Source organism: Galeopterus variegatus, unplaced genomic scaffold (assembly GCF_000696425.1).
Source record: "Galeopterus variegatus unplaced genomic scaffold, G_variegatus-3.0.2 Scaffold5625, whole genome shotgun sequence".
Lineage (NCBI taxonomy): Eukaryota > Metazoa > Chordata > Mammalia > Dermoptera > Cynocephalidae > Galeopterus > Galeopterus variegatus.
Window position 1 is genome coordinate 132640 of NW_007731736.1, and position 15124 is coordinate 147763.

General features: G+C 38.1%; 1 protein-coding gene across 1 annotated transcript; it reads right to left on the bottom strand.

Annotated features, from left to right (window-relative positions):
- Positions 1–6029: 6029 nt before the first annotated feature.
- Positions 6030–7422, bottom strand: TMEM261 (transmembrane protein 261). The gene is made up of 2 exons (XM_008589735.1): positions 7149–7422; positions 6030–6333 (listed from the first exon to the last, which is right to left on the bottom strand). The coding sequence occupies exons 1-2, from the start codon at positions 7420–7422 to the stop codon at positions 6269–6271; spliced, it is 339 nt and encodes a 112-aa protein (XP_008587957.1). The 3' UTR covers positions 6030–6268.
- Between the last annotated feature and the right edge of the window lie 7702 nt (positions 7423–15124).

Consider the following 15124-nt stretch of genomic DNA (forward strand, 5'->3'; position numbering starts at 1 on the left):
TGGCACAGCATGCTGCTTAAAGCAATTCCGAGTCAAGGAACTCTGAGAATTCCCTCTTAAGAGTTTCTATTTGATGACATGCCCAGAGTGTGAGTGCTGGTAGCTCTTCCTCTTGACGTGCAGCTGCTTCATTCATCCTCCTGATGGGTGGCACACAGGGCAAAAGTTTGTCCCACTGATGATTGGGCTTTGCTCTATGTTAGATGACAGATTTGATTTTTGTGCATGTTTAAGAGTTAAATTTCCCTTCTTGCTTGGATGTACCCTGTGTATAATCCTTACCTACACCACAATGACCTTTTCAAGTGTCTGTCTCCCCAACTAGACTCTCAACTTATTGCAGCAGAGACCCTACTACATCCCTAACACACCCAGTAGCGTGCCTGGTGTTAAAGGATAAACTTAAGCACATTAAAATTTTAGCATATATTTGAGCAGACAGCAGTCAGGCAGCGCCAAACTACATATAGCTTGGCTCCACAGGGTGCGGGGTTATGGGACAGTACAAGGGACAAACTTTTATAAGGTGTTCAGGAAGCAAGACAAAGAAAATGGTTGATTAAAGTGGAAAGTCCCTAGTTAGAGGTTTGTTGGCAGTTTCTGATTGGGTAAGCTTAAGTTTTGTTTTCCTTGGATATGACCATTCACGTTGATTTGGGTAACAGTTTGCTTATGCAGGAACCCAAAGTACTGGAGTTCTCAGCCTAATGGCCTTTCAATTAATTATTTTAACACTGGCATATAACAAGGGCTAATAAGTGTGTATTGGATTGAATCTATACAAGGGTACTTCAAAAAGTTCATGGAAAGATTCGTATTCTAGCTTAATTCTATTTTTCTATGAACTTTTTGAAGCACCCTTGTACAAAGCATCCGATATACTTGAAATTGGTAATTCCTTGAAGAAAGTGAGGTCAGATCTCTTCCAGTTATTGATCTTTTTGGTGATAACATGCCCAGAATATAGGGCTTTGGCTAGGACTGACAACTTGTCTCAGGTTTAATGGCTATTTCTGTAGCTGGCCATTATAGTGATCAAGTTTCCTGTGGGCTTTATTGTGTCCACTCAGCTTCACATACAGGTGCATAGGTGAAAAATATATATCATCAAATACCTCCAAGCACAGGCCAGAATGTGCAGTTTTACTGGTGTGCTTTGCTCATTCACTGATAGCATCTTTTCTTTCCCTGAGGTTTGTTGTTATTCTAGACACAGCCTGCATAACATAAAGTGTGTAATTCACATCACTAAATCAGTATTATGCGTGGTGAAAACTGAAGGATTTTCCTATTTGGGTTCTTTGGAAATAGAAAGGGAGCACACAAGAACATACACACACCATCACCACCACCACTGATCCCAACCTTTCCTTCAACTTTCCATATTTCTTTTGAATGAATGCCTGTGCACTTACGCAGGCCAGAAGAGGGTAATCACATTTCATGCTTCAGGGCATGATCTCCTCATGAGAAGGTCAGGAAGGACCTCTTCCCTCCCCTGTAGAATTGTCAGGCTGGCCAGGTGCACTAATTGGGGTTAGAGGTCGCTAGATTCCTGTGTAGCATCAGGCATTTGCAGCTGCGAGATGCCAGGGGGTGGACTTGATGAGCAATGGTCTGATCTCCTGCAGCAGCTTCGCATGATTACTGCAGAGTGCCCAGTTTTCTCAGTTCCTCGTTGCTATCTCTATCCTTTGGAATCAGAGTACATCTTTTTTAAACAAAGATTATGGGAAGAGAGAATCTTAGTAGTGCTGAAAAAGTATTTAGAAATTGCCTAGTCTGATCTTGACATTACAGAGGATAAAATTTATGTTCTAAGATGTTAAGTGACTTTCCCAAGAGCTATTAGGAACAGGTAGCAGAACCTGGGTCTGATGACTTTAAGATGTTGTTTCCACTACGTTATAGTTGAGATCTACTATACAAAGGCCAGTCAGGTTCACTTACACCTGAGGTTCCTCAAACTTAAGTGATAAGCCTGGCTGGACTGTTAAAATACAGGTTGGTGCCCTCCACACTGTAACAAATCTGACAAGGGACTGAGAATTTGCATTTCTAATGAGTTCTTGGGTGATGCTGATGCTTCTGGTCCAGGGACCAAAACTTGAGAACCATGAGGTACATGGAAGTTATCGAATGGAACAAATTTATTATCTCAGTTTCACAGCACGACTTCGCTTAGGGTCTCTCTAGGCTGAAACCAGGCTGTTGGCCGGGGCTGTGCTTCTTGACTCTCACAGGGTTCTCTTCCAAGTTCAGAGGTTGTTTGAAGAAATCCATTTCCTTGCAGTTGGGGGACTGAGGTCTTCATTTCCCTTCTAGCTGTCAGCTGGGGACTACTCTCAGCAACTTTAGGCTGCCTGCAGTTTCTTGCCCCCACAGGCAGTTCACAACATGGATGTTTGCCTTCTTTCAGGCCGGTAAATGACTTCTACAGCACTCAATCTCCTTCATGCTTCTCATCTTTGACATCTCCTGTCTCTGACCTCCATATCAAGACTTAACGAGCTCATATGATTAGGCCATTTGGGTAATCTCCCTATTTTAAGGTCAACTGATCTGGCACCTTACTTACATCGGCAAAATCCTTTCACAGCGGCAGCCGGAATGATGCTTAATTAAGTGTGTGTACACCACAGGGCTGGGAACCTTGGGGACCATCTTAAGATCCTGTCTACCACATTCCTGAAGTACATGCAAGTTCAGTCACAGGACTGAGCAGTGATTGTTAGCGGCACTGATGCATTTAACATTTGCCCCTTTGGCCATTTCTCTGCACTCCGCTTATATGTGAATGACAAGTTGCTGAATATTTCAAAGGCCAAGAGACATGCATTTCAGAAAAGTGATGTATTTTTGCCCCATGTTCTTAGGATACCTCTTAATGAAGTGTAATTATGGGTCTGACTCTGTGCCCCTAACACTTATATAATCACTCGGTCAAGGGCAAGGATTTAGTTGTCATTCAAAATAAAAAAAAATTACCTGTTCAACTCAAAATGCTTACTATTCCTTTCTTCAAGATTTGAGAAGTGCTGGTTTGATCAATGTAATACTGGCAGTAAATCAGTTGAGGCCAAGCCTGGTTTGAGGGAGTATTTAAACATATATGCTTGTCCTGAATATATATTTAAGAGCAATATATTTTTGTTGCCAAACCAACTGGCTTCATTCAAGAGGCCCCTCCATCAGATAAAACCAGGCTGAGAAACCAGTAATAAAAAGGAGCAAGGAACAAATGCTATCCTGAGGGTGGATGTGAAGTACAAACCATGGTTGAGATGCTTAACTCCAGGGCCACCAGAAATAGCAGTCTCTGCAACCAGCTCAGCCAGGTGAAACTCCAGAACTCTTTCAGATTGATCTGCATTTGGTATACTCCAGGGCTGCTAGCAACAGCTGTCTCAGCAATTGTCCTAGGAAAACAGAGAACCCTCACCCCTACTTCACAAGATCCTTGAGGGTCAATCTATAGTTAGGCCCTTTAATATGTTCACACATATTGCTAGCTGGTCACACAACTCCAGACTAGTCAATGCTATACATCGTAGGAACAAAAGATGGTAATGATTTCTTCATCATCTGGAGATACCAAAGTTTATACCTACTTTGAGTTAATACATATTTCAGACAGTGATAAAAAATGTCAGTGTTTACGTATATGTTTATATTTTGGTCTTGGTCCCAAGGAATGGTAAGTGCACTTTAAATTACTAATTTCTATACATTTTCTCTTCTCTCCTTCCTTACTAAAGGTAATTATGAGCCTTTGTAAACTCTCATTTCCATGGTATAAAGGGACTGGAAAGTCCATTAATCATAACTAAAGTTCTTACATTCTGAATAATAATCCATTGATTCTTGAGCCTGTTTATCCTGCTCACCCCACCTGACCTTCAACAAAAGGGAAGATAATGGGGACACAAAGTGCACTTTCTGCACTACAGGACTAAGGTGATGTCTCTTTTCTCCCTGAAACCTCTCTGTGAAGATCAGACTTATTCTTAAAACAAACCAGGATTTCTGGTTTAGCACTGCAGAAATCAAATTATGGAGTATAATTCAAAAGAAAAATAAAAAACTTTTAACTACATGTTCTGACCCTTTTTCTTTTACTTATTCCTACTTAACTGCCGGCAGACATGGTAGAATAATTCTTTGCTCACAACCAGTTAAACAGGTCCAAATCAGGAAGAACCAAACATACTTTGGCAATATCTCTGGTAAGCAGGAAAGTTTACTTAGAAAAAGCTTATTTGCTTACAGATTCATATTTATAAAATTCTAAGAAAAATGTTAAAAAAATATTGCAATATATAATTTTAAGAGTTATTCTGTTTATCCACGAGGTAAAGCAAAGGCCAGTAAGTTGGTAATAGATCTACAACATAACCAGCACCACTTTAGACAAGGCCAAGTACAAAATGGTGCCGCCCACCTCCTCCCCTCCCCTCTTCCCTTTACAAGAAGCCTCCTGACTTAAACAGAAACCCCTTTTGCTTCTGCAAGGATGCAGTTGTCCTGCCGATCCACATTAGCATAATGACCCTCCTTGATGGTATCAGCCAGCCCTTGGTGCACCATATAAGCTCTACCAACCCCACACCTGGTGCTGTTCCCCATTTTCAGGGCAGCCCCGGGCTGTTCCCCACTTTGAGCGCAGCCCGGCAGATTCTTTTCCTTTAATAAAGCTTGAACAGTACCCAGCATCTTGGCTTACTTTCTTTCAGTTGGGTTTATGTGTTTTTGGCTTAACTTAACGAAATGTTCAGACTACAGCTATCCATCAACAGAATGGTTGTCTTTAAATCAGGGAGCAACTTGTCTTCACTGGTATTTTTGGGGATGAATGACCATATGTGACTTGCTTTGGGTCCTCTATGGTACCTTCCAACTTACAACTTCTATATTTCTTAACATCACATAACTGAATTGCACATTTCACATAAATACTACCTTGTTGCCTACTTTAGGTTATTTGAAATGTCTTCTCAATTGCATAGATATCTATAACATCAACCATACTATGAACCCTGATGTACACAATACAAGTCTTAAAGTCATCTGTGAGGCTTAATAGACTTAGGCATGTCTACAGAATACAAAAAGAAATAGCCTTAAAATTACTACTTGCTCAACATGTCATTCAAAACTTAAACACTGTGATTGACAGTGAACTTAAAAGTATCTTTCTGCTTTGAAAAACAGCTACACATACCTTCACAGAGAAGCCACAGTATCTCAGAAAACAAACAAACAAACAAACAAACACTGGTAGCAAGCAGGACCTCTCTCAGAAATGAACTAATTCGGAGTCCTTATCTCAAAAGCATCTCAATTTCATCAAAGAAACATTTCTGGTGCCTGTGGAAAAAGAATCAAAAAGCTTTTCTTTGTTTTTACTAAATGCTTTGAATTTCTCTCAGATAGTTTGGCACTTAACATCTTTCATTGTATGCAGATTTTTTATTACCTAATTGTTTATAAATGTAGTTCTTGCCTCATTAGAACCATCCTAGTTCTGAAAGACTACAACAAGAAGACAAGGCCAAGTCCTAGGTACATCACTGACTTGCAGAATGACCCAGGGCAGACCACTTGGGCTATTATGGCTTAAGGTTTATGGCCAATGCAATTACCACCTCACACTACCTGTGAAGCTCTGATAAGGTGATGGATTAAAAATGCCTTGGAAAGTATGAGCAGTACACAAAGTTTTGTGTACTTCTATATTGCATGGTGCCTATCCAGGGTTAGGTTGAAAATAGGTGTTGACCCAATTATAGGAGAAATAAAAAGAACTATTAAAAATAATAAAATAACTCATTTTCCAATTGGTTTATCATTTCCTTCATTTAAAAAACTGTTTTAAAATTTTAAATAATATAAATCATACAATTATATAATAAACATATTATTAAGCATTATATTTATGTTTATAATATATAACTATGTATATAATATATAATTACACATGTTTATAAATTATATCACATCACAATATAATTTAAATTATACTCTCCTTCCCCAGATAAGACACAGAACCTATTTTATTCTCTGATTTATTGATCCCAATGGAATCTGAGAAGGCCAAGAACACTCACAACCAAAGAATGACAACCCATATTTGTCTTCCAAGTCTTGTAGTATTTGCAGTACTGAAGTCTGTCCATGTCCAAGTGTCTGTCCAAAACATCCACAAACCCCATGCTTGCTCTGTGTGTCATGGGGACAGGGATAGATGACAAATTCACTGATGGTGCTTTCAAACTGTGCGGTAGGACTTCCCTTTGGGGTCTGTGAGGATGACTATACCCCAGCAGGCAATACCTAGGAAAAAAACAACATCTTAGCTCAATTTTCAGTCTCCTTAGAGACGTCTGGGCCTCTAAATTTCCTGCCTAGCACCTTATTTAACCTTCACAACACTTCTGGAGGATACATTACCATCATATCTTTCTTATAGAAGAGTGAAGTTCAGAAAATAAAAGAAAAAGTTCAGAGAGAAGGGAAAAAAAAAAAGGCAAAGGGAATTGATCTAGACAACCTGGTTAAGATAAAGAATCTGAAAACCTAAACTTCTATTCACTCAATTGGTTTGAAAAACTAAAAGAATCTCATTTTACTGAAAAGCACCTTGATAATCATTTAGTATTGCTACAGATCAGGACTTGGACCACATCACCCAACGGTACACCAAATAGGTGGGCTTTGAACCCACGTCTAAGATTTGGCTTCAAGGACCAATTTCTTAAGTCAACGTTAAGTGCCTTCGCTCAGGCCTTCTCCAATATCTGGAGAAAGAGCACGGGCTTTGGGGTCAGGCAAACTTGGGCTCGAAAACCAGCTATCACTTCCCGATTGTCTGACCTTAGTTTGCTCAGCAGTAAAACTGGAACACTATAGTCACACCTGCCTCTACCAGCTACCGTGAGGATTAAAAAGACTGAGCCTAATAACAGTTTTCGAGAAGTACTGAGATTCAAATTTTTAAAAAGCTTTCCAACAACTTCCTCTCCCTGCACCTTGCTTGAAGTACCCCACAACGTGACCTACCCGAACGACCTGTCATGTCACCCACCCACGTGGCTGCTCCCTCCTCTCCCCCTCCGTTCCCGCCCAAGTGGCTCTGCCCGGGCTCTCACTGATGCCGATGACCATCTGCGTAATGATCCCCGGAGTCGGGGAGTATCCCAGCTTCAGGGGCTTCCGCGCCACCCAGTACACGTACCCGCCAGCCCCTATAAGCCCCGACCCGGAGAGCACGCGACAGCTCCAGCAATTATTAAATAGGGGGGCATCCGCTGGAGTGGTGGGCGCTCCGGGTACAGCTGGGGGCGCGGGCTTGGCGGGGGTAGCGGCTTCGGGAAGCGCAACGACCTTGACTGGCTCAAGAGGCCGAGACAAAGAAGAACCCATATTCCGCAACTCGGCCTCAGCGGCAGGAAACTTTGGCTCAATCTGACGCAAAAGATGCGGCCGGAAAGCAGAGCGCTGGCGCGCTGCGCCGGAAGAAGCCTGAGGGCCGCTGGGAAATGTAGTTCCCGCCTGCCTCTGGGGGTGGTGGGAAGATGGAGGCGGGACTACCGTGGTGGATTTACGTAGCAACAAGCTTGCCCTTGCAAAGAGGCCAATTCCGCCACTCCTCCCACTCCGTTAGAAATTCTGATTTAGCCATGTCTCTAAATAGCTCAATTTTCAGTCTCCTTGGAGGGGAAGTCTGGTCCTCTAAATTTCCTACCTAGCACAAACTCTTGAGATCTTGGCATATCACTGAACCTGACTGGAGGCATGTGAATGAAAGAATTAGGTTTTACGAGTGTTTAACTATATGCTAGATACTTTGCTAAACTATTATCTGCGTTATACCGTTTAATCTTCCCAACTCAATGCGGCAGATACAGTTTTTCCCAATATATAACAGAACTGGCCATAGTTGGAAGCAGTATCTGTGGATAGAAAGTCAAATCTCTTATTGTGAAGGGACTACACAAATGTGATTGAGACGTTAAAAATTGGTTTGAATTACCTGGATAAATATTTTCTATGTCCCTTTAGCTTCTTTCTGGAAGACATGATCTCTATTTTGTCATATTTATGGTACTGTTTTTTTCTTTAGAGTCATGGAGAAAATTCTATTCAAAATTAGGCTAATGGATGTGAGGAGTTAACATAGGATCTGTTTTTGCAGATTTACATTCTTAGCATCCTTTAAGAATAACCGTTTAATTTTGATTGCCTCTTTGCAGTTCAGTTTATATATCATCCACTCCCAGCTCACTTCACATTTCATTTTTTTTGGGTATACCTGAGTATATATTCCTTGTGCTGGATTGTTCTCAGAGGATTACTGGTAAGAAAGAGTGGCATTTAGAGTACAGAAGTGGTTTCTGTTAGAAGAATTTCAGGTTTAAACTTTTCTCCTTTAGATTGGCTTTAAAAATTAACAAGATAAAAAGAAATCTACTATTCTACTTTCTTAAAATGGATGTGATTTGTTTAAAAAGGCAAAAATAAAGATAGGAATAAATGGGAGAAAATAAAGGAGTGAAAATACTTGGTTGGCCTTCTGCTTAATTTCAAAGACCCTCTTTATTTTGAGAGAGAGATATACCCACGTATAGAGAGAGAAGGAGATAAAGTTATATATACACACACACACACACACACACATCTCTCTATTCATATATGTCTCTTTCTATCTCTATATATGGATATCCATCCATCCATCCATCCATCCATCTATCTATCTAATCTATATATCTCCAGGTGTTGTATAGTAGAAAGAGAAAGTTTTGGGAAATTTGGGTTCTCTGCCTGGCTCTATCACTATGAGCCAGCCATGTGATATAGAAAATATTGTTTATCCTCTCTGTCCTTAGTTACCTTATGTCAAAAATGAGATTTGGACTAGTTGGTCTCTAACGTTGTTTCCTGACTTGAAAGTCCTATTACTTATTATGAATCTCTCTTCAGATAGAATTGTACTAAGTGCCATTTTCAGTGAACTCAATAGTATTTCACTTAGAAATTAGTACTTTGTACCTATTGCTTCTCTGGTATAACTTTCTATAATGCATCAGGGAGAAAAGTCATCATTTGGCAGTGGTTACCAAACATTTTGATTATGCACTCCTATAGATAACAAAAACAAAAACAACCTGAGCACACACTAGCATTTATCCATGTTTATTTATTATTTATAAATTATATATTAATATACTACCTTATATATTTAAAAAAGTTAAGACATTAAAAAGTAAGGTAAAATAATAGAAATTTAAGTATTTTCTCACATGACAATATAGGGGCTTGTGCGTCTCCATGGATACTATGGTTATTTGACATGTGACTATATTGATTCATATTTTATCTAAAAGCTTACCTTCTGTAGTGTGCTTTCCATAGTTAAGAATGTCATGAGAGGACATCTTTAATTCTTCAAACACTATTAAAATAGCCCATAACACAATTTCCAAATAATAGGCAAGATTTTATTTTAGCATCTATTTCTTTAAAGTACTTTCCCAAAGATATTTTTTGTCTCTTATGATTACCTCAAATAAATGATTTCAAGCCTTTTTGATATTTTATTGTGATATCCCTCCAAAATTCAACAGTGGCTTCTATAGAACCCATGTCCTAAAACTGCACATAGTGAATGTTGAAATTGAGATGGACTAACATAACTTTGATTGAAAAATTATTGGAAGTGTTAAGAGACCTCCTGAGGTAAAACAGAAGGGTCTGAGGATAAGGGTAGAGGCTGATAAAAGTAAGCAAAACTGTAATTGAAGGAAGATTGTGTATTTTGCAGGAAGGAAATATGAGGAGAAGGTTTAAAGCTAACTTTACTTCATTTTCTTCTCTGTTGTATTTATTTCTTTTTCTACGTACTATCTCTATAGTTCATTTTGGCACTTTTGACTCACACTTGTGACCTTTTGTATTTATTTATAAATATAAAAAGTGCAAAAGGTATAAAAGGCATGTACTAAAAGTGTCCTTCATACTCCTGTCCCCAAGACACTCAGTTCCCCCTTTTTAACAACCATTGGTGCCAGCTTTTGTGTCTTTTCAGACGTGTTTGCATGTATGTATGTATTCTTTCCTCCAATGACTTTAGATATCGTTGCATATAGTCAGTATGTAAGAAACTTCTTCATTCTTTTGTATGGCTCTGTAATGTACCATTTTATGGACATACAAGTACTTTACTATATTTAACTGGCATACAAGTACTTTACTATATTTAACTGGCATACAAGTACTTTACTATATTTAACTGGCATACAAGTACTTTACTATATTTAAATACAGTAAATATTTGCTATATTTACTAAATTTAAGTCATATAGGTGAACATTAAATGGACATTTAGGCTGCTTTCATCCTTTTGCTGTTACAGATAGCCCCACAATAAATAACTTCATGCATACATCAAATTACAAATATATGAGTATATCTTAGAATACATTTCTAAAATGACATGGTATTTTTAAACGTGATGGACTTTACCAAATTGCCCTTCTTAGAAGTTGTACCATTTATACTCTCATTAACAAGTATGAGAACACCTGTTTCCCCGCCGTTTTCCCAAACAGCGAATTATTGAACTTTGATCTCTGCCATTCTAATAGATGAAAATGGTTTAATCTGTCTTTTCTTATTATGAGTGAGCTTCTTAACGTATGTTTAAAGAAAATTTATATTTCTTTTCCGTGAACTGTGAATATATTTTGCACATTTTTCTATTAGATTGTCTCTTCATCTCTGACTTCTAGGAATGCTATACTTTAGAGGGGTTAACCTTTTGTCTGTGATATATGTTTACGTATTTTTCTTTTGACTTTTCTTGCTTTACTTTTTATTATGCACATTTTAAAAACATGTGTATGGTTTTCACATCATAATTAGAAAGGCCTTCCACCTTCTATGGCTTCTCCTGGTACTTTATCCTTTTTTTCTTAACACTTAAAACTTTAAACATTTAGAAATTATCCTGTTATTAGGTTTCAGGAATGGAGTCAGATTTTCTTTTTTCCTCAGAGGCTACGCAGTTGTCTCAACATGATTTATTAAATAATCCACCTTTTCCTCACCTGTTTGAAATGCCACTCTTTCTCAAATGCCATATATATTTATGTCCATTCCTGGACTTCATATTCTGTGCCATGATCTGTATATTTGTTCATATGCTAGTATCACACTATGTTTTTTTCATGGTTCATCTTATGTTTTATTAATTCTCTGCTTTATCTATCATACAACATTGTCTCCTTTGAAGGGAAAAATCTTGTATTTACGAGTGGGTTTTGTAATCTGTGTAGTATCACACTTGTATTAGTCAGGGTTTTCTAGAGAGACAGAATCAATAGGATACATTATAATTATATGAGAGGGATTTATTAGGGAAATTAGCTCATGTGACTGTGAAGAAAAGTTCCACGATAGGCCGTCTATAAACTGGATGCCAGTAGCATGGCTCAATCCAAGTCGAAAGGCCTTAAAACCAGGGAAGCTGATGGTGTGTTCTTGGTGTAAGTCCTAGAACCCAAAAGCTGAAGAATCTTGAGGTCTGATGTCCATGGACAGGAGAGAAGAGTGTATCTCAACTCCAGGAGATTGAGAAAGAGCTTCACCTCTTTCCTTTGTCTTTTGTTCTCTCCGAACCGCCAACAGATTGGATGGTTCACACCCACACTGAGGGTGGGTCTTTCCCACCCAGGCCACTCAGACTCTCATACTAATCTCTGCTGGAAACACTCTCATGGACACACCTAAATAGATTGCTTTACCAGGTTTCTCAGCATTCCTTCATCGAACTAATACCTAGAATTAACCTTCACAACACTATTTTAATTACTGAATCTCTGTGATGTGCTAATACTTAGAGACTGGTTCCCCCCAATTATCTTCGTTTAGGTACTTTTATTGTTCATTTTTCCACATGAACTTTTTACTCAGCTTGATTATTCTGATGAAATGATGCTGACATCTTTATTAGACTAGTATTAAAATTGTAGATTAATTTAGGGAGAATGACATCCTTATGATGTTGAGTCATCTTATCTAAGGACATGGAATGTTTTTTCTTTTGTTCATGTCTTCTTTTGTGTCCCTCTGTAGCATTTTAAAGTCTTTTTCATAATGATCTCACACATTTTCTTTCAGACATTTTATCTTTTCTATGACATGAAACCCAGAAGCTATAAAAGGAAAAACTATTGTTGAAAATAAGGAATTTTCCCTTCTATTGTATCTTCATTTTTATTTTATTTTAACTTCTCAATATACATTGTAGTAGATTTCATGTCCCTTTACCCATTCCTCTTTTCCCACTTCCTCTCTCCCCTCCCCCACAACTATATCTTATCTGCTCAGTTGTCTTAACAAGTTGAAGGAATTGTTATGATTGTTGTGTCTTCTTCCCCACCTGCCATTCATTTGTTTGTGTGTATGTATACACACACACACACACACACACACACACATATATTATTTTTAGCTCCCACAAATAAGTGAGAACATGTTGTATTTCTTTTTCTGTGCCTGACTTGTTTCACTTAATATAATTTTCTCTAAGTCCATCCATGTTGTTGCAAATGGTAGTATTTCATTCTTTTTTATAGCAGAGTAGTATTCCATTGTATAGATACACCGCAGTTTCCTTATCCACTCATCTGATGATGGACATTTGGGCTGATTCCAACTCTTGACTATTGTAAATAGTACTGCAGTAATCATGGGAGTACAGGTATCCCTTTGGCATGATGATTTCCATTCCTCTGGATATATTCCCAGCAGTGGAATAGCTGGGTCATATGGTAGATACCTCTGTAATTGAGAAACCTCCATACCATTTTCCATAAAGGATGCACCATTTTGCAGTCCTACCAACAGTGTATGAGAATTCCTTTTTCTCCACAACCTCGCCAACATTTATCATTCTCAGTTTTTTGGATAATAGCCATCCTACCTGGCTACAAACCACTGTTGAGAGAAATTAAAGAGGACACAAGAAGATAGAAGAGATATCCCATGCTCTTGGATTGGAAGATTGAACATTGTGAAAATGTCCATACTACCCAAAGTGATCTACAGATTCAATGCAATCCCCATCAAAATTCCAATGACATTTTCTTCAGAAATGGAAAAAACTATCCAGACATTTATAGGTAATGACAAAAGACCACAATTAGCCAAAGCAATCCTGACCAAAAATATAAAGCTGGAGGCATAACATTATCTTACTTTAAACTATACTACAAAGCTATAATAACCAGAACAGCATGGTACTGGCATAAAAACAGATACAGGGCTCAATGGAATAGAATTGAGAACCTAGAAATTAACCCATACACCTACAGCTATCTGATCTTTGACAAAAACACCAAGTCTACATGCTGTGGAAGAGACTGCTTCTTCAGCAAATGGTGCTGGGAAAACTGGATATTCATGTGTAGGAGAATAAAACTAGGCCTGTACCTCTCACCATATACCAAAATCAATTCAAAATGGAGTAAAGAATTAAATATACATCCTGAAACAATAAAACTCCTTAAAGAAAACATAGGGGAAACACTCCAGGAAGTAGGATTGGGTACAGACTTCATGAATATGACCCCTAAAGTACAGGCAAACAAAGGAAAAATAAATAAATGGGATTATATCAAACTAAAAAGCTTCTTTGCAGCAAAAGAAGCAATTAACAGAGTTAAAAGACAACCAACAGAGTGGGAGAAAATATTTGCAAAATATACATCTGGCAAAGGATTAATACCCAGAATATACAAGCAAAAAACCAAATAACCCAATTAAAAAATGGGCAAAGGAGCTGAATAGGCATTTCTCAAAGGAAGATATGTGAATGGCCAACAGGCACATGAACAAATGCTCAACATCACTCAGCATTCAGTAAATGCATATCAAAACCACTTTGAGATACCATCTTCTATTTTATCTTCTGACTATTGTTTAATTATAGGAATGCTCTTGGTTTCCATAAATCCTAATATTGAATTATCAGTGCATTCTGGTGAACCTCTAAAATGTGGTTGGTATTTTTCTTTTTGTGCAATCTTTGTCTGCTTCATAAAGAGTTTTGAAGCATTTCTTCTTTTTCTGTACACTGAAGCAGTTTAAATACCATTGGAATTATCTGCTTATTAAACAGATAGTTTTGGTAGAATTTCCCTGTGAAATTGTCTAGTTCAGGCACTTTATTATTTTTGGAGGGAGAGAGTTTCTTAGACACCTTTCTGTATTTATATTTTGGAAATCTTTTAAATTTTCTGATAGAAATAGTTTGGGTAAGTTACTCATTTCTGGAACATTATCTATTTTGTCCTAGTTTTCAAGTTTGTTTGCATTGAATTGAGAAGAACAGTCCTTTACAATTCCTTTAATCTCTTAATTTAATTCACTTAATCTGTGTGGAACCTGTAAGTGCTACCTTATATGGAAAAAGAGTCTTTGCAGATATGATTAAGTTAAGATTCCTTTTTTTTTTTTTTTTTTTTTTTTTTTTTAACTTCGTATAATGTATGCTATACGAAGTTATTACGGGATCCAAATCCTTGACCTTGGTGTTAGAACACTGCACTCTAACTAACAGAGCTAACCAGCCAGCCCTAAAGTAACTATCTTGAGATATGTTGATTATGATGGAGTATTCAGACAGGCCTTAAATGTAATCACAATTATCCTTATAAGAGATATGCAGAGAGAGATTACACACAGAAGAGAAGGCAGTGTCACCACAGAAGCAGAAATTGGACTGATACAGGTACAAGTCAAGGAATGCTGGCAGCCACCAGAAGCTGGAAAAGACAAGAAACAAATTCTCCTCAAGAACTTCCAAAGGGATCTCAACCCTGCTGACACCTTGATTTTAGCCCAGCAATACTGACAGTCCCTGACCTAGGATGGTTCAATTTTATGATTTCTTGAATTTAGGATGGTGCAAAAGTGATAAGCATTAAGCAGAAACCATCCTTTGAGTACCCATACAACCTTTCTGTTTTTCACTGTCAGTACAGTATTCAATAAATTAAATGAGGGGCCGGCCTGGTGGCTCACTGCTACAGTGCACCGCTTGGGAGCGCGGTGGCGCTCCCGC

Bases quoted from the DNA above. Each gene is read 5' to 3' on its own strand.
- TMEM261 (XM_008589735.1), bottom strand. From the start codon at position 7,422: ATGGGTTCTTCTTTGTCTCGGCCTCTTGAGCCAGTCAAGGTCGTTGCG. The intron at 6,334-7,148 runs GTGAGAGCCCGG...TTTTTTTCCTAG, and splicing joins GCAGATGGTCATCGGCATCA to GTATTGCCTGCTGGGGTATA.